The sequence below is a fragment of the Seriola aureovittata genome, chromosome 20 (assembly GCF_021018895.1).
Source record: "Seriola aureovittata isolate HTS-2021-v1 ecotype China chromosome 20, ASM2101889v1, whole genome shotgun sequence".
Taxonomy (NCBI): Eukaryota; Metazoa; Chordata; class Actinopteri; order Carangiformes; family Carangidae; genus Seriola; species Seriola aureovittata.
This window is the reverse complement of record NC_079383.1, coordinates 6,227,255-6,254,737: the sequence shown is the minus strand read 5'-3', so window position 1 is coordinate 6,254,737 and position 27,483 is coordinate 6,227,255. Positions and strand designations below refer to the sequence as shown.

Sequence of the window (27,483 nt, the reverse complement as noted above, 5' to 3'; positions counted from 1 at the left end):
AAGTCACATGACAGTGATGCAAAATGTCCCTTTTTAAAAAAAAAATTATTGTTAATTTCATAATAGGTCGTGTTTTGAAGCTTTCACTGAGAACATGGCTGGTGAGACTCAGCTGCTTGAACTCAGGAGACACTTTCACTGTGCTGCATACAACTGTGCCATTGCGGCCATCAGCTGCAGCTTCAGTGAGCCCAAATTCTACCATGGCTTCCTCTTCAGTGAGAAGCCAGAGAAGGTACTGGCAGACATATATTATATTATATTTCCACCTGACTTCAGCACCTCGGTCATCAGTCTCATCCTCCACCCTATGAGTTTCTTTTTATCTCGTCCATGGAAAGAGAACAGTGGCTGAAGAACTTAAAAGCATGTCACCGATGTTTTTTTTCTTTTCTTTCACAGAATCAGTTCATTTTGGAAAATATCATTGATGTTGAACGGACCTACAATTTCCCAGTTGAAATTGAGGTATGTTTTTTTTTTTTTTTTTTTGCAAGAGTATACTTTGAGTTTCAGTTGTGGCTTATTCATTTGTTTTTTCATCAACGTAGGTACCACTTGAGAGGAAGAAGAAATACATCATGATTAGAAAAGAAGTGAACGAGGAGAATGGAGGTGTGGCTTGAAACTTTTGGAATTTCTCCATCTTATCATTTGACTGCACGCTCTGGCTCCAGTCCAGTGCAGTGTAAAGGCTTAATTATTAGACCATTATCATGTAAAAGTTGATGAGCGCTTGTGTGATTTCTGTCTTTTCCGTAGAAGCGCCAGTTTACTTGTCCTCCCAGTCTTACATGGCCGACAGCAGCCTGAGTGAGGAGATGAGTCAGTTTGATTTTTCCACCGGAGTCCAGAGCTTTTCCTTCAGCTCCCAAAACCCAGAAGGACAAAGACGCACCGTTGCAAAAAGAGTTAGTCATGTGATTTTCTTCCTACAAATCTTCATGGGTTTAGCATTTTTTTTTTGTAATAATAATGATAATATACATTGTTTAAAAAAAAAAAAAAGATACAGTATAATGTGTTTTTGTTGTTGACAAGAGGCTTGGTTGTATGTTTGTAACTGTAGGAGACAGAGGAGACAAATCCCTCCCAGGATGCAATGGTGGACCTGGAAATGGATGAGCTAAATCAGCATGAATGTATGGCAACCTTGACTGCTCTTATTGGACACATGCAAAGGAGCAACATAACCCCCAAAATTGAACAGGTCAGTGGTAAAGAAGAGTAATGCAGGTTTGAACTTTCTGTTTGTAGAAAGGTTTTTGATAATTTCATCATACTTAATGTAAATGACAGAAAATACGTAAGATCATATTAAATATATTGCCAAAACATAAAATTGGATCTAGTGATTTAGCCGCTGTCTTTCATTAACATTATAATGTATAGATATGACTGTAGTGTGTTCAGATGGTGTGTCATTTGGTATGCTCTCCTCTCTGTTCATGAAACAGGGAAACGAGCCAAGTGAACTTCCTCCATGGATGAAATTTCTACATGGAAAACTATCAAATCCAGCAACACCTCTGAATATTAGACTCTTCATCTCAAAGCTGATCATCAACACAGAGGAGGTGAATGATTTCATCTGGTCTTGCCATCATACAAATTTTACACAGTCGTTGTATTTGAAGATTAATAGATATGACGATACTATATGGATTTAATCTTTGCTGTTGTTGCATCTTTCCAGGTTTTTCGACCATATGCCAAGCACTGGCTCGGCCCGCTCTTGCAGCTTGTCGTCTGTGGAAAAAATGGAGGAGAAGGGATACATTTCATGGTGGTAGATGTTGTGGTCACAGTGCTCTCTTGGACAAGCCTGGCCAATCCCAAGGTTACTAAGAGTTCCATTTTGAAGGCAGCAAATATAAATTGTTTATACTTTGTGTCGTTACATCAAGATTTGTAGTAACTTTTAATGTGAAAATTCCAACATATGGCAACAAATCAGCTGCAATTCAGTTTCAGCACATTTTAAGGGTATAACCAATTTCCTCTTGTCAGTCTTGCATTGTATTATCATATAAAATTCATCAACTTTCATTAGTAACAGTATTTTGTCTCTCAGGGTAACCCTAGAGATGAAGTGCTTGCCAACCGGCTGTTGGAGTTCCTGATGAAGCACAGCTTCCACTCCAAGAGGGCTGTTTTCCGACACAACCTGGAGATCATTCGCACTCTGGTAGAGTGCTGGAAAGACTGTCTGCATGTGCCTTACAGGTAGGACTTGCACATCCTCATTGAACAACTGATGTGCATTTGACACAAGGTCCTTGGAAACAGCAGAACACAGATCGACAATACAGAGTGAGTGGTCCTGGTTCAATTTGATATCTTAAGGGTTCTTCATATGAATATTAGCAATGTGTTGTCATTATATTTTTATTATATATATTATATATTATGCAACCAGTTTTGTCTTTAGCTATTATTATTGTTCAAGCTGAATCTAATTATCATCATCAAAACCTCTTGTGTCGGCTGAATAGACTGGGACTGAAGTGCCAGACCAATAAACTCTTTTAAATTGTGTATTTTAAGTTAAAAAAAAAAACTGAAACTCAAGTTTAATCATTTGGAATAAAAACAAAGATGAAGGCATTCTGACCAATCCTCTGATAGTTCAATCTTCCTTAAAACCCAAGTAGAAACAGAGTCGAATTCAGCCTATCTGTTGTTTTCAGCTTTAAATGTCTATGTAAGGAAGAAGCACGTTAGAAAATGGCGATGATGTAACATTTGGTAGCATGCTAACAAATGGAAGTGAACCTGTCCTTTGCCTTATCTCTCTTTTTGCCTTTGTAGTCTGATATACGAGCGGTTTTGCGGCACCGACCCGAACAGCAAAGACAATTCGGTTGGACTTCAGCTGCTGGGAATCATCCTGGCCAACAACCTCCCTGCTTACAATGCCTCATGTGAAATTGAGTATGAGAGGTAAACTATATTTGGTAGCTAAATGGCAGCACATTGTACTGTGTCACCTGAGAGCTGCCATGAAGAGAAGCAGGGAGCAGTGTATTTACTAATGTGTGTTGTAGCTCACGCTGCCATCTTGGCAAGTATCTTAAATCATTTCCATGTTGTGTGGTTTCTCAGGTACATCCAGTCTCTCACCAACAACATGTCCTTTGTGAGGTATAAAGAGGTCTACTCAGCTGCTGCTGAAATCATCGGCCTCATCCTGAAGAATATGAATAAAACGGACAATGTATGAGCCTTATCTCTGTTTTACTGAATCAGTTTTATTTCATTTCTGTTCATGTCTGATTACTGCTTAATTCACCTTTACGAGGAAAGATCTCAAATGGAATGAACATTTATTTTCATAAGTTAATTCTTAGTTAAAGTCAGTAGATGAATAGCTTAATGATAAAATCCTCTTGTGTGTGTTACGTTATTTGCAATATATTTGTCTTATTTTTCTGATTTTAAGTTCATCACATTTATCATATGACTCACCTGCAACATTTTATTTTTCATTTTTCATTCTTGTCTCAGCAACATCAAGAACTTGTCAGTCTTGCTGCCAGTAAGATAGCAAATCTGAAGAAAACACACATGGATGACAAGTTTATTATTTGCTTGAACAAAGTGTCAAAGCACTTTCCTCCATTTATGGATCGGTGAGTTTATATTTCAAATGTATTTATTTTTTCTCTGTGATATAAATAATTTCAAATTGCTTTTGGCTCTACCAGAGACTTAAAAATGAACTTAATTGTATTCTAGTGGTTGAGTTACCTACCTAAGTAAATACAGGTTTTTTTTTTTGTTTTTTTTTCAGGTTTGTCAACTATGTGTTCTCCATCCTGCCAAAGCTGCATGGCATCTTAAAGACTCATTGTTTGGAGTGTGTCCTGAGCCGAGCTGATGTCATCCCAGACATCTTTATGCAGCTGAAGACCACAGGCTTCATTCAGATGATGGGCCATAGGTAGGTCCCAGCCTCACTCTTCTCCATGTTTGGCAGGTGTTTAGTCACTCTGGTTTGAGGAAGTGATGGTGCTAAATAGTGACGTCACTTCCAACATGTTTTCCTCTTCAGTAAAGTGAAAGATTGGAGGGTTTTGATCAGGTACAAGATGTGCTGGGATTGCCTTTTAGAAAACAATGAATGTCACACAAAACAATTTGTCTAAATCCTATGTAATCTGCAAATACAGAAAAAACAAGACATTTCACAGTCAGGGCATTCTCCCTTTAGCTTGGAAGCTATTGAGTAACAAATGAAAATAAAGGATACTACTGAATGTTTAATTGTGCTGAGTCATGTTTCTGCATGTTGTTCTTCCGTGCACTCAGGGATGAAGCAAGACAGAGAATGTGTCTGGATATTGTCCACAAGATTATTGGCCTCCTGACTCCAGTTGAGCTTCAGGAGCTGCTGGGAGCTGTGACAGCGTTTGTCTCCCATCCTTCACCAGTGTGCAGAGAGAGGATGTATGACATCCTCATGTGGATCCAGGACAACTACAGGTGAGCCTTTTTGGGCCTCTGCTCTCAAACAGATCATCATATCCCACTTTTCTTATTATTTACATCATTTATGCCATAATGTTGTTGTGTAACATTTTCTGATCTGACCCAAGGGGTGCAAAATTTTAAGGTCCCATATTTAACACTTTTTTATTTGCATAAGTTTTGATATCCATAAGAAGATATATTTATTTTAAACCAATTCATCTCCTCTCTCAGGCTTCTCCCGGTGAGCCATTCAGAGGAGAAGCTCTGAGCCTCTCTTTTGATTGGCTGACTGTTTTCTGAGTGATCAAATAGAAATATAGCAGATTTCAAGTTAAGGCCCAGAGATACCAAATCCTGAAAAGTGAGAAGTTGGTTCCAGGTGGGCGTAGCTGAAGGCGGTAACTGCTTCATTGTTACATCACAAAGTTCCTGAAGTCCTGGCGGCTCGTTTTAAGGCTCAGTTGCTGAATACAGGCTGTGTGCAATTCTCTGTGGACTGAGCGCTTAAATACTTTAACAGTATTAATATGGAACATAGACCTGCTTTTTAATCAAACAAAAGACATGGAAACCTAACTTTATATAATATGGGACCTTTAAACTATTAAACCATGTGGGGCAAAATAAATTCCAAATAGCTAAACTAGTAAATGGTGCAAATTCTCCTTTATAATGGATTTGCAATTACTTAATAACCTTTTATTATTTTGCTGTTAGGTCACTGGACTGCTTTATTCATGTATAGTGATATACTTAGTGTTGCTTGCAGTCCATCTTTAATGATACACTGTTTTCTTATTCTGCCAGTGATGCAGAGAGCATGGACGACAGCACTTCAGTGGAGGTTTTGAATGCAGCTAAAGAAACACTACTTCAGGGACTGTCCGAAGAAAACCAAGGCCTTCAGTAAGTACCCACCATTTCTCACTTGCCCTTGTTTTATGTTTTATTTATTTCATACACTGTCTTAATAATAATGCAGGGAAGAGTAATCCCAATAACTTACTATAGAATCTGAAATGTTCAGATTGAGAAGACCATCCCTGTCCACTCTGTTTTCAGGCTTTATGTTCAGAACTTCTGGAGTCAGGAGAAGCGCCTTCCCACTACGACTCTTGACCGAATGTTGATGGTGCTTGGTTCCCTGTACTCATGTCAAATAGAAAGGTGTTTCTTGAGCTTGGTGACCAATCTGCTGCTGGAAATGACCAGCCGGAGTCCTGACTTCCAACGAAACATGTTTGAGTATCCTCTGTCAGAGTGTACCTTCCAGGTCAGTGGAGATACGCTGCATTTATTTTTCTCTTCCTCTCTGGCTCTGTTTGAAATTGTCTAGTATGAGTTTTTTTTATTTTATTTGTATGCTACCCATGAGCCTGATGTGTTAATTCCATTTTTCCAATTTCTTCTTTAGGACTATGTGATTGATTCCAACTGGCGCTTTAGGAGCACAGTGATGACTCCTATGTTTGTTGAAACCCAAAGCTCTCAAGGCCCAGAGAGTGTGGCTGCATCCCAGGCTGGAGCCATGAAGGGGAAACTCAGAGCCACTCAGACTTCTCTGGAGTTCACCCAAACCCAAACAACAGGTACCGCTGTAATTCAGTATCCCCCACATTAGAGCAGCAACATGAGACTGTAAAATGTCCGGACGACATTTCTGTACATTTTAAGAGGAACGGAAAAATGCATTCACTTTTGTTGTACTTCATATTATTTGGAATTACCACTTTTTCTTAAATGTTGTTGAGTTTTGGTTTTTTTTCCCCCCCAGGTCGACGTACAGCTTATAACTGGCTGACAGGCAGCAGTGTGGATACGCTAGCGGAGCACACACTCGGCTCTGAATCTCTGTCTTCATTGTTGGTGTTTGATAAGAAAGCAGAGAGGCAAACGGCGGCAAGACGACCAGTAGGGGAAGGATTTGGCCTGAGGCGCCTCACTGCACCAAGCGATGAGGTGGACAGTCGCACTAGAGGTTAGTCTCTGAGAAACATCACACATGTATTTTAATATGCAGCATAAATATTATTCATGTCACACTCTTAAGTAGGGATGTCACGATAACAGAAATTTAGTAGTCGATACCAATACCAGTGAAATTAAAAGATTCTCGATACCTATTTTGATACCACGGTAAAAAAAAAACACACATATTGCACTTATTGCAGAGCATTTCAACTGTGGTTTGGAAAGTGCACAGGCACCGTTTACAAATGGGCTTTTACGGCTCTAAAATCGACCTCTCATCATCCGCCTCGAAAGCAAAGTATTTCCTCTTCTGGCTTTTTCTTTCGACGAGCCCAGGTGCTGCAGCTGGACCAAGTTGTGTGCCTGAACTTGTCGCCATTTTCCATTCGTTATTGCGGCTAGACTGCAGCCTAGTAGTAGACGTTCCTCATCCTCCCTTGGGTGGGCAGAGGCCGAGCATGTGCCGGAGAAACTGCACTTAAATGTGTTCAGAGTCACTCAAATGTTGCCAGTGATGCAGTTATTAGTGTTAATGTTCTTTTACACATGTTTTTGGTAGATTACTGTCACTTTTGAGATAAGACACTTTTGCACTGTGAGATAAGTTGCTCATACAGTTAGTGAAGTTGTGTTAATGTGAATATATGTAATGCCAATGTGTCAACAGCAGAAACCGAGCAGCGTAATAACATCCTGAGACTGAGGCGCAGATTTCTCAAGGATCAGGAGAAAGTCGGCTTGAGGTTTGCACAAAAAGAGATCCAACAGCAGAGGAAGAAAAAGGTACCAAACAACCACATTTATCCTTAGAGCAATTCATTTTTGAAATGTTGGATGGCAGCACAAAAAAAGTCTCAAGATTGATGGATGAATAATCCCGTGCTTACTGTCACTAACAAACTGAGTGTGTCTCTAACCATCAGTGGCTCTGTTTTTGTCCCACAGGAAGAAAAAGCTGATCAACGGCTGCGAAAAGAGGCTCAGGTGACTCTCTATCGTAACTACAGAGTGGGAGACTTTCCAGACATCCAGATCCCATACAGTAGTCTCATCGCCCCCCTGCAAGCGCTAGCCCAGGTAAGACTGCCTCTGCTTTCTGTGTCCTCTCTGCTAAAGGCTCAGGTTGTAAATGTACTATCATTTCGATTTTAATCTTTGCATGTTCCCCCGCAGAAAGACCCGATTTTAGCCAAACAGCTGTTCAGCTCCCTGTTTGCTGGTATCCTCCAAGAAATGGAAAAAGACAAACCAGGGGAGAGTGGAAGGATTAAAGAAAAGCTGCGGGGCAACATGAATGCCTTCCTGAGCAAGAGTACGCTCTGCTTCCCTCCATTTATAGCTTGTGTGCAGGTACGACCCTCGGCAGCTGCTGTAATCCAAAGTCTTGAATCTGTAAATTACCATGGCATCCATTGATGGTGTCAAAATTAAAGTAGAAGTATGTATTAATTACTGCAACCGGACTACATTTACTTCCACGGTAATGTATTTATGGCCAGAAAGAAAAAAGGTTGAAGATAGACAGGTACTTTATTTATCCCAAACTGTAAGGCTGAAAGCTGACAAGTTGAGTTGATATTCTGCTCTTTGTCTTCTTAGGACATGTGCTACCAGCATAAGGACCTGCAGCAGCTCGATCCAGTAGCCATCAGCTCCACCTGCCAGGTGAGTCTCCAGCAGCCGTCAGGCATCCTGCTCCTGGAGGAGAGCTTACTGCATGCCAGTGTCCAGGGTGAACCTCCTGCCAAACGGTCACGAGAACGCAAAGAAATCCCACCAGACACCAAGAAATGGATCCACCTTGCAAGGTACACTGCTAGTTCTTCGATGTTAGAAGCTCTGCTCGTCACCTTATGAGGACAACACCATGATAAAACTGTGATTTGAGGTTGGGCACACCAAACTATTAATAACTGACTATAGATAGACAAAATTAATTTCATAAATACATTGATGCAGGGATGCTCTCATATATGTTCTAATGCCACATCATCTTGTCAGTTTCCTTTTTCTTGTGGAGACTGTTACATTCATGTATGTTGCCTCTGGCCTTGCACAATGTTACTATGAGAGCTGCATTACGTCTACAGCCCACTCTCTTGTGGATAATTGTATTGCTTTTGTTACGTGTAATACTGACTATGCTCTTGGCTTCCTCTGCTCTCTAGGCTGTACAGATCTCTGGAGGATTATGATGTTGTACGTGGCATCTTTGGTGGTAAAGTTGGCACCAAGTCAGTCACCTGTGCTGCTCTTCAAGCCGAAGCGAATACTGACTTTGCAGAAGCTGTGAAGCTCTATAATGAGGTACATAAGTCATGGGTTTCTCCCATGACAGTAGAAGCAAGTGGTTGATTCCTAATTTACTTGTGAATAAAGTTATTGTAGAAATGCAATTATGAAATCTAGCATAGTGTTCAGGTAGCATTAAAACACAGATGGATTTTTTCTTACCAGATTGTGTGTGTAAAGCTATGTAGAATAAGTCATCCAAGTTGGATAGAAGGCTGAGAGGAAACTTTCTTCTTTAATGTCAGGCCCTGAACACTGAGGATTGGCGTGATGGTGAGCCCACTGACTCTGAGAAGGACTTCTGGGAAATAGCAGCAATGGAGGCCTATAGTCATCTGACTGAGTGGAAGTCTCTTCAGTACTGCTCCACTGTGTACGTGGATGAAAACTCGCCACCAGACCTCGAGAAGATGTGGTCAGAACCTCTCTACCAGGTAACAGAAGTGACATTTCACAATCCAGGAATTGTGTACCAGGGAGGGCCGCCACCCTCTTGGTCAGCGGGTCCCAACCTTTTCCATCTCATAGAACTATTTGAGAATCTCAAAAGAGTTGGCGGCCAATAACAATACGTCGGACAAAAAATGCTTTCCAGGAGCCCTTTTTATTTCAATGATAATGATCAAACATTCAGGACTGAACTGAAATGGGAAGCTCAATTTTCTTTTTTTGTTTGACTGGGGAGAGATCACTTGTAGACTCTTGTAGCATCTCTCTACTTCGGACTCTTCCTGTTGCTAACCAGCTTTCCATTTTGATTCTCAAGTTTTTTGCCATGGATGTATTATTTTAGTGCGCAACAGACTGAGATAGCAAACAAGTATACGATGTGGCAACAGTGACAACATGAAAGTTTTAACATTGGCTTATCACTGTGATAGTCCTTAATATGAGGGGGAAAAAAACAATGAAAGTAGTTTTCATAAATCTTTTATGTTTTTAAGGATCATTTCATTGTAAAACATTTGAAAACATATATATGTATGTATATATATAATTTTTTTTTTTTTTTGTTGCATCTTTTAATCAAAATTGTACTGTTTTGCAAATGATTCGTCGCCCCACTTGCAATACCTTTGTGGCCCACCAGCCCACAGGTTGGGAACCATTGCTGAATTCCTCTCATATTGAACGTGCAGTGATGGCCTGAAATGAGAACCTATATTATGTAATAATGCAGGTATTTTTATTGATATGATCCTGCTGTTCTACTTAAGCTTTTTCTTTTTTTTTTTTAAGTAATTTTTTTGGCCATTTTTGCCTTTATTGTGATAGAGACAGCGAGAGAGAGACAGGAAGGTTGTGAAGAGAGAGAGGGGATGAGGTCGGATTCCATCTGCTGTGGTTAGGACTAACGGGAGCCCCACTTGAGCTTAAATTTTACAAGAAAAAGAAAATAAATCTGTATCATTTCACAACATGATAACAGCATTGGAAGTAAAGCTTCCCTCAAGTTCCTGTGGTAATGCAGTGCAAGCATAGGATTTTTTTAGAATTATCTTAATTTGATAGTATCAGGTACATGCACATGAATTGTGATGCTTTGCTAACGTGAGTCTTTTTCCTTTGCGGCAGGAAATGTACCTGCAGCACATGATTCGCAGCATGTTGAAGCAGCTGCAGCAGGGTGAGAGGGACCAAACTCTTCTCAGCTTCATTGACAAAGCCATGAGGGTGGAGGAGCGCAAAAAGCTCCTGGAAAGTCATTACAGCCAGGAGCTCAGCTTGCTCTACATCCTGCAGGAAGACTATGACCGCGCCAAATACTACACCAACTACGCAATGCAGCTCTTCATTGAGGTCTGCTGTTATACATCTCTTTTGTCTATGGCCTGCTAAGTTTTGGATCAAGAAAGATCATAATTCATTAATTTTTTAAAGGCAGAAAAGTTGGTAATGTATATTGTAGATATGCAATATGGAGAACTGGTCCATACTGTGAGGAATATCTGGTGAGTTGGCAGAGAATGTACAGAAATGCATCTTTGGACAGAAACGGGGCGACAGTTAGCACTCAATCTCTTTCCCTCATACAGAGTTACTCCAGTGTGGATACATTGCTTACTCAAAGTCGGCTGACCATCCTGCAGTCAGTGCAGGCCTTAACTGAGATCCAGGACTTCCTGCTGTTCATTAAAGGAGATGGTGCGTGGATACTTTCTTTAAAACTCCAAACAACAATGAATATAAATACGTAAAATGAACAGTTAGATTAGTCTTTTCCTCTCTTCCCGAAAGGGTTTTTCTGCAGAATAATTTCTTGCATCTGTCTTTCATTAATACTTTGAATAGAAGTTTTTTTTGTCCCAATCTAGTAACTTACTTTGTACTTCATTCCTTAGTGTCTGTGAATGGCCTCAAGCGGCTCGTCAGATTATGGACTGAGCGGTATCCCGATGCTAAAGTGGATCCTGTGAAAGTATGGGATGATATCATTACATCTCGGTAAGAAGAACAGGTTTTTAACATTTTGCTTACAAAATCTTTCAGATTGTCAAATAACCAAATTTGACACAGCCTCAAATTTGATGTCTACGGTTCAGATGCTTTTTCTTGGACAAGATCAGGGATAAGCTGAGAGGCCACGCTCCCAGTGACAGCATGGAGGTTGATGGTTCAGACCCAGAGGGTGACATTGAGACATTAGTGAACGAATGCAAGTTCAATATGAAGCTTCACATGGCTGATAGCGCACGGAAGCAGGTGAAGAAACATCTGTTGTCGTATTTTTGCTCTTTATAAACTATGGAAATTTAAAAAACTCATCCTTGACCTGTAATGTTTCAGAATAACTTTGCCGTTGCTACCAAGCTGCTGAAGGATCTTCACAGAGAAGCCAAAACAAACAGAGGCTGGTTGAGGCAGTGGGTCCACAGTTTTACTCGCTACAGCCATAAACGCAGCCAGGCTCTGGGTCCTGGGGAGCAAATCAGTTCCATGCTGAAGATCATCCCGCTCCTAGGTAAGACATGAAAAGAACTCCTCTACATTGTTACACAACTTAGAATGACAGCCGTATATAAACATCGTTACTGTATCTGTTAATCTCATGATGAAATTTGACATTCAACTTGACAGATTTTGTGATAATGTAGTGAACAATAACAACAACAATAACAATAAAAATAATAATGATAATAATTGAAGCTGCAAGCAGCATGGAGCGGGCCCTTGCACTCCTCAGGGCCGCTCGCAGTAGGCCAGTTAAAGCAGCCAAGCATCGTAGCAACCGCCAGACACTGGACTTGCAGGTTAAGAGTTCCTGCTTGAACCGTGCGGCGAAGGACAACAGTTATTGCATATTTATTTGCAATCATAATTGTGTCCACTGTGTGAAGTCAGAGACCACGCAACCAACACACATTATGTTCCTGTATCTCAAGTGTAGAGCAGACAAAGGTCATGTAAATCAAATGATGATAATTACTCAAGGGATGCTTCCTGTTTTCAGTAGGTGGCCCTGTGAATATGACTTCATATTAGCATGCAGATGTCTTCATTGTGAGACTTTGATAAAACATGAAATGCAGATTGAAGAATGTATGTTTGAGTTACAGCACTTTCCTTGTTTTGTGGCGAAAAGACTGAAATTCACTGCACCGCCACCTTCAGGCCATTCAATGAAAAGTCAATTTTCTGTATGAAGTGTCATCATGGTCTCAATCATTTTATGACAACATTTGGGGTGGCTGTGATCAACCTGCTAGGAGGAGTACAGCAAAGTGTAAAATATGACATTCCCTGTCGTCACAAGGGGGCGCTATGATTATATCTAAATATTGACATATAGATGTCTTCAAGCTTGGACTCTGATAAAACATATAAAGGGCAGTTTGGACAATGCATGCTGGAGTTATAATGTTGATTTTTCAGTGCAAATCATTGAAATTCTGAAAACCATCACAATTTAGAATCGTAAAGATCTTAAGATTAGATAAATCAAATATAATGTCGAGCTGGTAAAATACATGTAGGTGAAACACAGTGCGAGTAGTGCCTTGTTGAAATTTTCTAGGTGGCCACACCCCATAATATATGTAAATTTTCACCAGGCCTGACACATCTGCATGACTTTTTGAGCATGTTTAGGCCCTCGAAAAAGCCATTTATTTTAGGGAAGTAAAATTTCTGACAAATTAATTATAGTAGGTTCCTTGTATCCTTGGTGTAATAATAATAATAATAATAATAATAATAATAATAATAATAATAATAATAATAATAATAATAATAATAATAATAATGATGATAAACATTATTTATGTAGCACTTTTCCTAAAGTTAGAAGGTGCCTTACAGAAAGAAAAGGGGGAATTAAAAACAAGAGAAAAAAATACATCCTAAAACAGAAGGAAGTTGCATGAAAATATAGATTAAAACACAACATTATATCAAACAATCATAAAAGCTCTCTGATAAAAGAATGTTTTAAGAGTTTTAAAAGACACTAAAGTTGTACCTCTCCTCACCTGCTGCTGGTGTCCGATGGCCGAGTCCTCAAAAAACACATCAGTAATGCCTTGAGGGAATTTCAATTTTTGGCAGTAACACGCACCTAGGCCCAAACATGATGTCAACCGGTCTTGTTGCCTGTTGATATGTTTCACGTCAGCTCTCTTCTCTCTGCAGAGGACCTTCAGGCTGACTGTGAGAGGGCCACAGCTAAAGTATTCAGATATCAAAAGGTGCTCCAGGGAACGTCTTTCCACATCCTGGCCACAGCTGTAAGCAAAAGCCCCTCGGTCCTGGGAGCTATTGAACGTGAGAAAGCGGAGAGAGTTGTCAGACTTTCTAGAGTTGCTTGGCCCACTGAAAATCCAAAGGTACTTCTAATTTTTTTTATTTTATTTTCAAATTTACAATCTAGTGACCAGTCTGGATAGAACAGGTGGCATTTTTATGCAAATGTCAAAATGTGGATTATAGTGGTATAAACTGCAGGAGCTAAACTGTGATTCATGTGTCTAGATTAGAAAAGTTTGTACTTTGGCCGTCACAGCCAAGTATGTCCTGCTAACCCTGTTTTGTAGTTTTAAGAAGATTTATCTAGTAGAGAATGAGACTGTTTATCCTACAGGAAGTGGAAGCGGGGCTGCAGTTACAAGCACTGGAGCTGCTGCGTGATGCTAGCAGAAAGGCTGATGAAGAGCTTCAGTCTTACAGTCAGGATTTTGTGGAGAGCAGCAGCATCACAGAGACGTACATGGCTCTGGCTAACTTCTGTGACAAACGACTACGAGAGGAGGAGCAGAGTGATGCCGGTGAGTAATAGTAGTACTAGTGAGTAATTGTGCACTTTTATTGAACAGTGAAACGCACAGTATGTCTCTCAATCAAAGTAAACAAGACTGCATTTGGTAACGCCATGAAGTAGTGTGGGATCATGGAGTTGTTGTCTTCACCACCATCTTCATCATCAGCTTCTCTCTGCTTGGGTTCCGTGTCAGTCGTTCAGGAGGTTTTCACCTAGAGCTGAATTATCCACAGAGATCTCTTCCTTTCCAAAATAATCGAACTACATGATTAGAACCAATAAAAACACAGAATACAGTAGTTTCACATTTAAAGTCAGTGTTTCACCGACAGTGTACACCAGGGAGTGGCTGGGAGACTGCAAACCTTTGTTCCTCTGATAACTTATGATCCAGACATTGAAGAGGTTTTTAACAGCAGCTAATTATCCATAGAGCTCAGCTTATCCACAGCTTTTTTCTCTGATCCAGACGTCCAATGACTAAAATCCTTCATCTTTCAAACGACCGTGGTGTGAAAAGTGTATCTTAAGAATGTGACTTAAAACTAGATAAAAGCCGCAACACCAACACATGTGCATAGGAGATATGAGGTTATTGACGGGTGACGAAATGAAACAGGCAGTTACCATGATTAAAATCACTTATTTCTCTGGTTGGAGAATTGCTGGAAACATTTGCGATAACTTTATTGCACAACTGGGGGGAAAAAAAAAGTATATCAAGGTCTAGTTGAAACCGTTTTCCACTGCTTTTTCTGTTGTTACAGAAAGCCAGTCTCCAGACCTTCTGTCGCTGCCTGTTCATGTGGTGGAGAGCATGTTGAAGGCACTGAAGATGAACTCAGAGGACGCTCGCCTCAGGTTCCCACGTCTGCTCCAGCTCATCGACTTGTACCCCTCTGAGACCTTGGATATCATGACAAAAGAGGTTAGTGTGTGAAGACCAGGGATGTAACCTCCACATTACTTCAGTTAAGTTTATTTGCATATTCATACATTTAACCCTTTCAGGACTGATGGAGAATATACTGTATGTCTAAAATTCTGCCATCTTTTAGTTCTGTCACTGCTGACATGTATTTGCTCTCACTGTAGAATCTATTAGTGAACAGTGTAAAATAATGATTAAATCAACATTTTTAAGCCTCGTAAATCAGATTCTACATCACTGCTGTCACGAGTAGCCTTCATTAGTATCATATACTGTATGTGCAATGTCTGTATTTAGATGATGTCAGTTCCCTGCTGGATGCTGATTAGCTGGATCAGTCAAATGGTTGCCCTGCTGGACAAGCCCGAAGCTGTGGCAGTGCAACACTGCATTGGGCAGATAGCAGAGTGTTACCCTCAGGCCCTGGTTTACGCTCTCATGATCAGCAGCGAGACTTACCAGTTTGAGGACTCGGCCACGGGACACCATCAGCAGGAATTTGTCAACAGGTAAACTGCCTGATGTTTTGACTTGGGGAACAAAGAGAGATGATACTGCAGTATGTGTGATAGTAAAAATTTATTTATTTATCTGATAATTGTTTCTGTGTCAACAGGCTGAGGAGCATGCTGGACAAGGGAGGAGCTGTGAAGAAGTTTGTGGATGCACTGCAGCAGCTTACAAATCCTGACATGATCTTTAAGGTAACGAGTTCAACCATGAACGGATCCTCCATGTTTTTTGGCCTGTCACTGATTGTTTTCATTTGGTCCACACAGGACTGGTGGGATTATGTGAAAAATGAATTGGAAAAGCCAAACTTTGACAAGAAGAGGATGAGCAACATGTATGACGAGATGCACTCTTCGCTTGGGGATCGTAACGCAGATGGTCATGGAACGTTTCGCAAGAAATTTATCCAGGTTTGTAGTTTGCTTTGATCGTTCAACTCGTATACAATCAAAAAAACACATAATGCAAATGCAAAAATGAAAAATACATGCATAAACTTCAAATGGTAAACAAGAAGTATCTAACTTTTTGGTGTTTTTATTGTTACTATTTTTTTAATGCAGCCATTTTTTCTTTTGATTTAACAGAAATTTGGTAAAGATGTGGAGAAACTGCTGGGAGCTAAAGGCAGCAAGCTGTTTGAGAAGAGGAAAGACAAAAGCTTTGTGCGGCAGGTGGATGAAATGGCGGTATCCATGCGTGGATTTCTGACCGAGCCGGGGAACCTGAAGGAATACTCGCCCTGGCTCAGCGGATTTAAAGCAGACACATTCAGCAATGAGCTGGAGATCCCAGGTCAATACCTTGAAAACCCTGGAAATATTGTTGGTATTGACATGTGTTGTTCATGCCAAACTTTTTTCCTCTTTCTGTAGGACAGTACGATGGGCGATCTAAACCTCTGCCAGAGTACCATGCAAAAATAACAGGCTTTGATGAAAGGGTATGCTTTTATTGTTATTAAGTAAAACGTTCGAACAGCCTGTTAAGTGTGATTTCCCTTTGCATGTTGACGAGGAAGTTTGGTGTGAATTTATGTCCTGCAGGTAAAGGTGATGTCATCCATTCGTCGTCCCAAACGTCTGATCATCCGTGGGGATGATGAGCGGGACCACCCCTTCTTGGTGAAGGGTGGGGAGGACCTCCGCCAGGACCAACGCATTGAGCAGCTTTTTGCTGTCATGAACATTTTGTTGAGTCGTGATGCTGCCTGCACACACAGAGGCTTGCAGCTCCGCACCTATCAAGTCATTCCCATATCCACAAGGTATAAACTAATGCATGTAGATCTAACTTGATTAGATTTTCATTTAAAGTGGTATCCAGCAAGAAAAGGATAAAACACAACAGTTTCCTGATAATACCAAACTTATTTTTTTGTCCAACAATAATTTTATTAATTAATACATTTATGAATTTATGACTTTCACTGCCTTTACAGAATTGGCCTCATTGAATGGATGGAGAACACCTGTACTCTGAAAGACTTCCTTAATACCACGATGACGGACAAGGAAAAGCAAAGTGCACAGAGGTACATTGTAAACATTTCACACCTATAAACCTGGGTGTCATCTTGAGTACTATTAAAAACTGTCCAATAAAATTTCCATAAAAGGATTTTTTATTTTTAATTTTTATTTTTTGTATTATTATTATATCACCTAAAACTTCACAGAAAATCTCCTCTTACACAAACTGAGATTACTGTACATGAGGTGCCGCTGCCGGGGGATTTATTTCTTCTTTTCTTGAATTTCTTTCTTGAACAAAAACATATTTCATTTTAAAGTTATATGTTTAAAAAACACAAAAGGTGCAGATTTTTTTTTTTCAGCTATGTAAATGTATTAACAACAATCAGCTCTCCACAGTAAACTAGTGATATTTATATTTCGTGATATATATATTATAAGTAATATCTTCTTTTTCAGGCCTGTTGAAGACTACAATAAGTGGCTCTCAACCTTTGCTCCAAATTCAAAAGTGAATCCTATCTCACTGTATGGTCTGGCTTACAAGTAAGTCTCCTCATTGTTTATTTTTGTTTATAAAACAGTGTAAACAGTAACTAATTTCATCTGATTCATCTTTTTTTAACATGGCGTTATCAAATATAAAATATCAGACATCCATGAGCTTAAACGTATTTATTCTTTCCCAGGAAAGCAAAACGTGCTGATACAGTCAGCAACTTTTTGAAAGTGATGCAGCACGTGCCCAGTGATCTCCTGAAGTAAGTAAAGACTAAAATAATAACAAATGCTCGTTAACAGGGTTCCCGCAGGTCATTAAAAAGTCTTAAAAAGTCTGAAATTAAAATAAGGAAAATTAAGTCTTAAAATGTCTAATATATATTATAAATTTGTTGTAGGTATTACATTTACAGATAGTGTGTCTAAGACTGGTTTAAATAAAACAAAGCCGATAAGCCATTAATAATTATGGTGTAAAATGGTGGAGGAACCCTCATTAAAGTTAACACTTACAGTAAAACATGTTTTCTCTTTTTTTTTTTAATTTCCAGGAGAGCTTTTCTGAAGATGTGCAACAGTCCTGAGGCCTTCCTCTCCTTGCGGTCTCACTTCACCAGCTCTCATGCTTTGCTGTGTGTGAGCCACTGGATTCTAGGTATTGGAGACAGACATCTGTCCAACTTCATGATCAACATGGAAACAGGAGGCATGATTGGCATCGACTTTGGTCATGCTTTCGGTTCAGCCACGCAGGTCGGTCAAGCGAAAAAACAGTGTTATCTGTCAGAGCAGCTGTTTAAGATACATTTAGATCAACACCCAGAGGAAAATCAGATACCTGTCTGACTGAAACAAGAGTAGTATCAAATGTGTAAACACCAAGTGTCTGGGTTAGAACACATTAGACAAAGAGCAGCTATAAAACTGCTATTTATAATTATTAATGAAAGGGGAGAGAAGGAACACTGTAAAATAAACTTGTCATTTAAAAAGCTACTGTAAGAATAGAGTAAAGAATAGAGAAGAGAATAAAAGTGGCAGAGTTGACTTAAAAAAATGCTTTAGTCAAAAGTCAATGCATTAACATTTCCAGACTGTGCTCCCAGCTCCCGTTTCATACCACGATTCCCATATGATAATAATGTAACATCAATCGATCCCATACAGAAATGTAATGTATGACATACTGTGTAGTGTGTCCCTATATCAAGAGTGATGTTGCCACCTATAAAGGGATAGATTATTATCACATATATATACATCTTCTGGATATATGAAGATATACTGTAAGTATATAACACATGTGAAATACTCATAGTAAAATTTGTACATATATTAAAAATTTATGATGAATTTTCATATATTATAACATGTTGCAACTCTATATAACGAAAATGTATATATGCAAGTTTATTAAAACAACATACATATAGAAATTCTATATGTTTATATATCTTCTTTCTTATTAATTTCTTGTTAACTTTCAACATCTCTAATTTCCCATCCTGAGAAAATGGTCTCAGACCTTTGGACATTTACTGACAGGCATTTGGATGGATATATATTTATATAACATATGTTTACAATATGAGCTTGCATACATAAATATACATATTAATGTGGGCTATATGTTGCTATGCAGAGTTATATATGAAATTGTTCCAATTTCTAAAAGTTTCATATATAATCTTTACATATGTTTTTATTTTATATGTACATATATTTCATTTATGGAAATTTCCATATGGTTAGGGTGCCCCAGTAGCTCACCTGGTTGAGCACATACCGTATATCAAGGCTGAGTTTTTACCACAGCGGTCCAAGTTCAAATAATAACTGTGTCTCTTGTGTGTGGATGTGTTAAACCTTGTTTAAAAAAACACAGCCATCACCTGTATGAAAAAATCTGTCTGTGCAATCCTTCCTCTCAGTTCCTCCCCGTGCCTGAGCTCATGCCCTTCCGGCTGACCAGACAGTTTGTGACTCTCATGCAACCCTTGAAGGAGTCGGGTTTAATCCAGAGCGTCATGGTTCACTCCCTGCGAGCCTACAGGGCTGAACCGGACCTTCTGCTCAACACCATGGATGTGTTCGTCAAGGAGCCCTCGCTGGACTGGAAGGTAACCATCAGTCCTGCAACAAAGATCCTGTTAAACATTGAGCGTTTGACATGTGAACTGTAGATGAAGAAGACAGAAAGGCATTTGACAAAATCTCTTGGGATGTCAGTAAATAAGTGAATTTTAAAATGTGTTGAAGATGGAATATGTGATGTGAATCAGATCTTTTGTCTTTTAGAGTTTTTGTAAAATGTAGCAGCAGCTTTAGGACCTATTCCCCAAGGCAGACATCATGTGCTAAGGCTAATTGATTTATGCTTAGTTCTTTCATAACTAGATTTTTGCTAGAAAGATTGAATTGATTTAACTGTAGGTTGCTGTTCTAACTTTTCCTTCCTTTACACAGTAAACTGTAGCTAAATTGCAGTATAAGTAATGTTTCTCATTGCTGTTCCACAGAACTTTGAGCTGAAACAACTGAAGAAAGGAGGCACGTGGACAGAGAGTGTAAACACCAAAGAGATCAACTGGTATCCCTTACAGAAGGTGGACTTTGCCAGACGAAAACTAGAGGGAGCAAATCCAGCTGCTATAACCAGGTATTTAACTTCACGATGATCTTAATCTGGTCAATTTTTAGTGGTTTCAATCCAAAATACCATATTTTGTCTTCAAAAAGACATTTCACTTGTGTGTGATTAGATGTTGGTTTATATTGTCAGTGAGGAGCTGAAGCTGGGCTTTGAAAAGGACCTTGCCTTCGCGGGGATGCAGTCTGTGGCCTTGGGGACTGCGGAGCACAACATTCGAGCGAAACTTCCTGCTGCAGGCTTATCAGTGGAGAAGCAGGTGGACTGTCTGCTTGACCAAGCCATGGATCCAAATGTGCTAGGCAGGGTTTGGGTGGGCTGGGAACCATGGATCTGATTCTTTGATTGGTGAAATATATGGTGAAAGTGGGAAACAAATCTCATCATAGGTGAACAGGGTCGTACAGATGACTTAGACTCTCTGGAAGTGTTTAGGAAAGGACGGTTTTTTGTATTCAGTGGACTTTAAAGATCCAATTGATCGCAAATGTTCTCTCTTTTATACCTGTGACATACTTTTCATGTATTAGTTTGTAAGGCAGGATTATCTCATACTGAACATCACAATCTTAAAATTAGGAAATCTAGTCTAGAAGAAGGATGGAATTTGGGAATTGTAATACCTCTACTCTATTTGAAGTAAACCACAGATTAGCATTGTTTTTTAATATCTTGTAACAGTTTCAAATAAAACTAAAAAGATAAACAGCAGTTTGAGGGGATGATGTACAAAATACATGATGACTTTGGTCAACATTTGTAACTGATTAATACTTGTAAACTTGCATATTAATTATTTCATAAGATATGAACTGCTTGACCTCTGCAACCAAAGAAAGAAAATGGGGAGGTGGATTTTAAAGATAGTTATTTTTAATCAGACTCCTTTAATGTTGACAGTATATTAATGCTCTTTTAAATATATCCAATGCATCATCTCTGCAAAGATGACAAATCTTGCCTCGATTCATAGATACTCCACCAAAAATCTAATTTTTCAGTATGAAACACTCACCTCTGAAGGTTTAAATCATGGCTGTAAAAAGTTTGTAGTTTGTAACTGTAGTGACAATGAATTTATGGCCAATGCATCTAATAGCGGAAAATTCATGCTGTAAAAAAGTATTGAAATAACCAAGCTGAGGATTTACCAATGCTAGGAATTGCATTATAGATGATTACAAACTTTTATTTATTGAGCCACACTGTATTTACAGCATCGTTTCATCTTCAGTTGCAATTTAATGACACTCTGACACCTGTGTACACTTAATAAGAACATTAGAACATACAGCAGCATTTACCAATTGTTATGTGAGCCACTATATTCAGTCATATCCTTTATATTCAAAGCACTTGATTTCAAAGAAGCAAAGACAGCAGTTGATTACATTTTTTGTAAGCGAGCAATTCAAGGCTTAAAATTTTCTTTTTTTTTTTATAAAGTCTATACAAGATTATTCTGACAGCAGGTACATCAGGCTTCAGTCACACAGGTATAAGTACACGATCACATTCATAAAGGGCATCAACAATAGGGACAGATTTGTTGCATTTTACAATTGAATAATGTAACGGATATATTTTTACACAAATTAGAACAAATGTGCAATTTGTTGCACAGAGTTGGTGAACATGGTAATCATTTATTCCTGAACAGAAATGGAAAGTTTCATTGTTGTGTTTTTATATACTGTACAACATTATGAAACTCCAGTGGGTTTGTTTTTGCAAAGGGAACCACAAAATGAATATGCTGTTCGGGTTGTTTGCAGAGCGCCCTCTGGTGCACTGCTGAGATCTACCGCGCGATTTCTCACGTGAAGAACGCCATTGGTTATTCGGGCTATATCTCCAATTAGTACGTTTGCTTTGGGCGCACTGCCGGCGTCTATGATGATGCCGGCGAGATCTACGATTACCAGCTGGTACTGACATGCCTTTGTGAAATCGTTCTGGGGCTTGGGTTCTGCGTTCAGGTTCCCATTGGAGACGTCTCTTGTAACTTTCTAAGCTCATCTCACACTGCTCACCATAGTAAGGGTACTGGAACTCACACATAGCTATGTTGGTCCCTGACAGAACAAGACATTTGCAATTTTTCCAACACTTTACTTTGGAGCAAGGATTTACTTCCATTATCTCTTCATCATGTCACGGTGCGGGTAAGACTGGACCAAAATGCAGCCAACACATGGGGATGAAGTGCAAAAAATGTTTATTAACGGAAGAACTTACAAAACTGGTGAACCACAGGGAAACACAGGAACTGGAAGCACGAGGAAGACAAGGACTTAACGGGTAACTCATGGGAAAAATAACAGCTGACATGAACAGACGAACCGACCCAGACAAAGGGAAGCACAGAGACTACATAGACACAATGGAGGTAAGGGTGATTGAACACAGGTGAAACACATTAGGGCGGGGCAGACAATCACCAAACAGAGAAACAGGACCAAGACAGGAAGTAAAAACATTGAGACGCACAAGGAAACCAACTACAAAATAAAACGGGAAGTGGCAAAATCCAAACATTAACTCAAACAAAAAGTGTCTGCCATGGCAAACCATGATACATCACTTTTAATAAAGACCATAAACTTCCAAAACAATGTCCCACACTTCCCAGTAAAGAGGGTTCTGGAGATGATGGAGCGCTTTCTGTGAGCATTGGCGGAAGTTTAGTATGGACTTCTGTGTATGCCTGAGACAAGCTTTTTCCAAAAACTGTCTCCTCACATTCTTCTAGTTTCTCTGTTACACTTGAACAGATTTCAAACCTCTCAGATAAGCATGTTTTAATGGCTTGTATAACAGTGGCAGTCTTGGTGTGACTTCCATTCACCTGCTTGGCAAAAGCCACTGTAACTGTTCCTCTCTCTACCTCAGTAAACCCTGACAAAGCATGTCTTTTTTGGAATTTTGGCTTATGCTTGGAGTTTTGGGTTGTGAATGCAACAACCATCCAGTCATACCTGTCATATGTTTTTTGCAAAAATGACCTGATGTTGGCTGTTTCTTGACGTTTTTTGGTGTCATCAATGCGCTCAAAAATGTCCTTTTCTATGTAAGCAGCACTGCTAGATATGCATCGCTGTTGCAAAGTCATTAAAGCTGAGGCAGACTGGGATGCAATCTTATTGGCAGCATTAACCCTAGCATTGGTGTTTGTGCCTTTGAATTCATAGTACTTTTCATTGAGCATCTTGCCTTTACACATACAGTACAGGCCAAAAGTTTGGACACACCTTCTCATTCAATGCGTTTCCTTTATTTTCATGACTATTTACATTGTAGATTCTCACTGAAGGCATCAAAACTATGAATGAACACATGTGGAATTATGTACTTAACAAAAAAGTGTGAAATAACTGAAAACATGTCTTATATTCTAGTTTATTCAAAGTAGCCATCCTTTGCTCTGATTACTGCTTTGCACACTCTTGGCATTCTCTTGATGAGCTTCAAGAGGTAGTCACCTGAAATGGTTTTCCAACAGTCTTGAAGGATATCCCAGAGATGCTTAGCACTTGTTGGCCCTTTTACCTTCACTCTGCGGTCCAGCTCACCCCAAACCATCTCGATTGGGTTCAGGTCCTGAACCCAATCGAGATGGTTTGGCGCAGCACTCCATCACTCTCCTTCTTGGTCAAATAGCCCTTACACAGCCTGGAGGTGTGTTTGGGGTCATTGTCCTGTTGAAAAATAAATGATTGTCCAACTAAACGCAAACCGGATGGGATGGCATGTCGCTGCAGGATGCTGTGGTAGCCATGCTGGTTCAGTATGCCTTCAATTTTGAATAAATCCCCAACAGTGTCACCAGCAAAGCACCCCCACACCATCACACCTCCTCCTCAATGCTTCACGGTGGGATCCAGGCATGTAGAATCCATCCGTTCACCTTTTCTGCGTCGCACAAAGACACAGCGGTTGGAACCAAACATCTAAAATTTAGACTCATCAGACCAAAGCACAGATTTCCACTGGTCTAATGTCCATTCCTTGTGTTTCTTGGCCCAAACAAATCTTTTCCGCTTGTTGCCTCTCCTTAGCAGTGGTTTCCTAGCAGCTATTTGACCATGAAGGCCTGATTTGCGCAGTCTCCTCTTAACAGTTGTTCTAGAGATGTGTCTGCTGCTAGAACTCTGTGTGGCATTCATCTGGTCTCTAATCTGAGCTGCTGTTAACTTGCGATTTCTGAGGCTGGTGATTCGGATGAACTTATCCTCAGCAGCAGAGGTGACTCTTGATCTTCCTTTCCTGGGGTGGTCCTCATGTGAGCCAGTTTCGTTGTAGCGCTTCATGGTTTTTGCGACTGCACTTGTGGACACATTCAAAGTTTTCGCAATTTTCCGGACTGACTGACCTTCATTTCTTAAAGTAATGATGGCCACTCGTTTCTCTTTACTTAGCTGATTGGTTCTTGCCATAATATGAATTCTAACAGTTGTCCAATAGGGCTGTCGGCTGTGTGTCAACCTGACTTCTGCACAACACAACTGAAGGTCCCAACTGCAAGAAATTCCACTAATTAACCCTGACAAGGCACACCTCTGAAGTGAAAACCATTTCAGGTGACTACCTCATGAAGCTCATTGAGAGAACACCAAGGGTTTGCAGCGCTATCAAAAAAGCAAAGGGTGGCTACTTTGAAGAAACTAGAATATAAGACATGTTTTCAGTTATTTCACACTTTTTTGTTAAGTACATAATTCCATATGTGTTCATTCATAGTTTTGATGCCTTCAGTGGGAATCTACAATATTAATAGTCATGAAAATAAAGAAAACGCATTGAATGAGAAGGTGTGTCCAAACTTTTGGCCTGTACTGTAAGTTTATTCAAATACAAAAACTGGGCTTTAATATCTTTTTCATGACATCTTAATCTGTCAGCCAGGAGGTCACCAAGGTTCTGTGTTAAAGAAAGTGGTTTAGCTGTCAGATATTGATGCAAGACCAAAGTGCTGTCTGTAAACTGTCTGTAAAATGTGAAAAAATTCTTAAGTACCTCTTTTTTGTTAGTTTTCTGAGGGACAGCTTTTTAAAAGAAAACTGAGCAGGACCACCTATTTGAAGGTCAGACAGTTTTTGTCCAGTTTTAGCCTGGCAGAGCTGGAGAGGGGGGGCTTTACCTTGTACAGCATAAAAAAAAGAATGAACTGTTTGGTTGTAATGGGAAAAAATAATGTATTAAAATCTGATATACTAAGCACCTGTAAGGATAAATGAGAAATGATTATGTAGCAACGCCACCTGTCAGTCATCAAGGGTGTCTTATGGTTTAGCAGTTTAGCAGCTAAATATGATAGATTCAGGTTTTGGCGTAGGTTGAAAAAAATTTGGGCTTGGACTTGTCTGTACACAATGTACAAACTGGGTCATGTGTTGAGTGGAAACTGTGTGGTATGGTATTTGTATAATCAAAACCAACCCATCCATGGGTATTACTTTAATTTTAAATTGACTTTGGTGCAGATGTTTTCTAGGCTGTTTAAGCAAGAACATTTTCAATATCAGTGAAAACCATCACCTGGGATTTTCTTCTTATCCAACATTTGTTCAATAGGGATTTTTAGTTAATAGATCTTAATATTATTTTAAGGGATTGTTAATAAGCATTTGTTTTCCATTGTTGTAAAAACTGACTGTGAAATGGGAAGCTTTCTTGTACCTGTGCAGAAGTGCATGAGGTCTGTGACATTACACTTAAAGTTAGAGCCACCTGAATGCAAATGCTCTCCACACAGTGACATGCTGTTCATTTTATAAGTCATTGAGACAAGTGTGTCTCTCAATCTTATGCAATAGAGTCCTTCTCTCTCTCTCTCTGTGTGTGTGTGTGTGTGTGTGTGTGTGTGTTCGCAGAATAGCTAAAATAAATGTGAAAGCTTTTTCTTAATCTATACAGTGAATTTAATCTCAAGTTACACAAAAAAGAGACGGTTCTCATCATATATTTTGGCTTGCAGCTGAAACAGAGTTAATGACATATTTAATGGCTGTGTTCCATTTAGCTGTACCAGGAAGCTTTGCCAAACAGCCAACACAAACAAGGCCATGTAACTGGTACACCTAATGGGATGCTGCCATTATTCACATTATTAAGTAGTTTTACAAGTTAAAATGTCCGCTGTGAGAAAGATCTGTGGGCGAGTTTGTTTACACTATTAAAAAACCTTCATCTCGGATTTAGTTGTGAAACAATTTTGTATTGAAAATATCAAAACAAATTCTGTGTCTTTTTTCTTCTCATACTTTAGTTTTCCAGTGTAAACCACCTGGGGAAAAAAAAGCAGAACCGGTGTTGCCTTTGAACTGTGAGATGCTAACCAGCTTTATGTAAGGCAGGAAGCAGTGGCTGCAAGTCCACACAAAAGCAGAAGTGACAAAGCACTTACTGGTTCCTGAAATGCTTCACAACGGATCTGCAATCTGTTGCTACAACTCAGCAAAGCTCTGCTGAACACTTTGCACAATTTGATTCTGTAATATCTTCAGGGTCACTATGAATGCAACTGCATCAAATCAACAAACCCATAAAGAGATTTCAAAGATTAAATTTCAACTTGATCTTTGACCACCAAAGTCGAATCAGTTCGTCATTGAGTCCAGGTGAACATTTGTGCTAAATGTGAAGGGATTCCTTGCATTCACAAGGCCAAAACTGCATTTTTTGAGGTCACCGTGACCTTGACCTTTGACCACCAAAATGTAATCACTTCACCCTTTAGTCCAGGTGAACATTTTTGCCAAATTTTAAGAAATTCCCTCATAGTGTTACAGAGATATTGCATTCACAAGGCCAAAACTGTGTTATGAGTCACCACGCCCTTGACATCTGACCTTTGATCCCCAAAATCAAATCAGTTCATCTTTGAGTCCGAGTGAATGTTTGTGCCAAATTTGAAGCAGGTCCGTCGAGGTGCTATTGAGATATTCTGTCCACGAGAATGGGACAGACGGACGGAAACCCGAAAACAATCAACATTTGACATCATTGCTTGGAAAAATGGCTTAAACAATTATTCAATTATCAAAGTAGCTGCAGATTATTGATCAACTAACTGATGGATTGATAAACTAATTGTTGCAGCTCTAAAGCCTAACAACACAACTGTACCTGCTATGGATTTCATGTACAAAAAGTCCAAGACTGCACTACACATTCCTAGCATGTATTAGCTGACTGATTTTGTGTATTGTGATTATGTTGGTGCATAATATTATATAAATATTATGCAGGACTGATTTAAACAAGCATTCTAATCAGCAAATGTTCATCACCCATTATGTTTTGCTAAAGTGCAAATCCCTTGCATCATTCAGGTTTCATATGACTGTATGGTGCAACTGATCAACGGTGCAATCTCATGTTAACAGCGCTGCACTGTTTCTTGACTGAACAAACCACAGAC

The 27,483-nt window shown here is 39.5% G+C and overlaps 1 protein-coding gene across 1 annotated transcript in view; it reads left to right on the top strand.

Annotated features, from left to right (window-relative positions):
- Positions 1-20,845, top strand: part of prkdc (protein kinase, DNA-activated, catalytic subunit) — a 40,439-nt gene extending 19,594 nt beyond the window's left edge. Inside the window, exons 43-86 of the mRNA XM_056364550.1 lie at positions 67-235; positions 403-468; positions 552-615; positions 763-911; positions 1,070-1,210; positions 1,458-1,577; positions 1,697-1,840; positions 2,075-2,226; positions 2,812-2,943; positions 3,106-3,217; positions 3,508-3,632; positions 3,794-3,943; positions 4,312-4,485; positions 5,281-5,379; positions 5,536-5,746; positions 5,888-6,062; positions 6,248-6,451; positions 7,112-7,227; positions 7,390-7,521; positions 7,618-7,794; positions 8,044-8,252; positions 8,613-8,751; positions 8,982-9,170; positions 10,312-10,536; positions 10,773-10,881; positions 11,079-11,181; positions 11,280-11,439; positions 11,524-11,698; positions 13,366-13,559; positions 13,814-13,997; positions 14,758-14,918; positions 15,219-15,430; positions 15,538-15,625; positions 15,701-15,844; positions 16,022-16,229; positions 16,310-16,377; positions 16,481-16,701; positions 16,876-16,968; positions 17,369-17,455; positions 17,599-17,670; positions 17,962-18,163; positions 19,342-19,530; positions 19,930-20,069; positions 20,193-20,845. Coding sequence (XP_056220525.1) covers positions 67-235; positions 403-468; positions 552-615; positions 763-911; positions 1,070-1,210; positions 1,458-1,577; positions 1,697-1,840; positions 2,075-2,226; positions 2,812-2,943; positions 3,106-3,217; positions 3,508-3,632; positions 3,794-3,943; positions 4,312-4,485; positions 5,281-5,379; positions 5,536-5,746; positions 5,888-6,062; positions 6,248-6,451; positions 7,112-7,227; positions 7,390-7,521; positions 7,618-7,794; positions 8,044-8,252; positions 8,613-8,751; positions 8,982-9,170; positions 10,312-10,536; positions 10,773-10,881; positions 11,079-11,181; positions 11,280-11,439; positions 11,524-11,698; positions 13,366-13,559; positions 13,814-13,997; positions 14,758-14,918; positions 15,219-15,430; positions 15,538-15,625; positions 15,701-15,844; positions 16,022-16,229; positions 16,310-16,377; positions 16,481-16,701; positions 16,876-16,968; positions 17,369-17,455; positions 17,599-17,670; positions 17,962-18,163; positions 19,342-19,530; positions 19,930-20,069; positions 20,193-20,397 — 6,589 coding nt within the window. The 3' untranslated portion in view covers positions 20,398-20,845. The remainder of the gene's footprint in view (positions 1-66; positions 236-402; positions 469-551; positions 616-762; positions 912-1,069; positions 1,211-1,457; positions 1,578-1,696; positions 1,841-2,074; positions 2,227-2,811; positions 2,944-3,105; positions 3,218-3,507; positions 3,633-3,793; positions 3,944-4,311; positions 4,486-5,280; positions 5,380-5,535; positions 5,747-5,887; positions 6,063-6,247; positions 6,452-7,111; positions 7,228-7,389; positions 7,522-7,617; positions 7,795-8,043; positions 8,253-8,612; positions 8,752-8,981; positions 9,171-10,311; positions 10,537-10,772; positions 10,882-11,078; positions 11,182-11,279; positions 11,440-11,523; positions 11,699-13,365; positions 13,560-13,813; positions 13,998-14,757; positions 14,919-15,218; positions 15,431-15,537; positions 15,626-15,700; positions 15,845-16,021; positions 16,230-16,309; positions 16,378-16,480; positions 16,702-16,875; positions 16,969-17,368; positions 17,456-17,598; positions 17,671-17,961; positions 18,164-19,341; positions 19,531-19,929; positions 20,070-20,192) is intronic.
- The last annotated feature ends 6,638 nt before the right edge of the window (positions 20,846-27,483 follow it).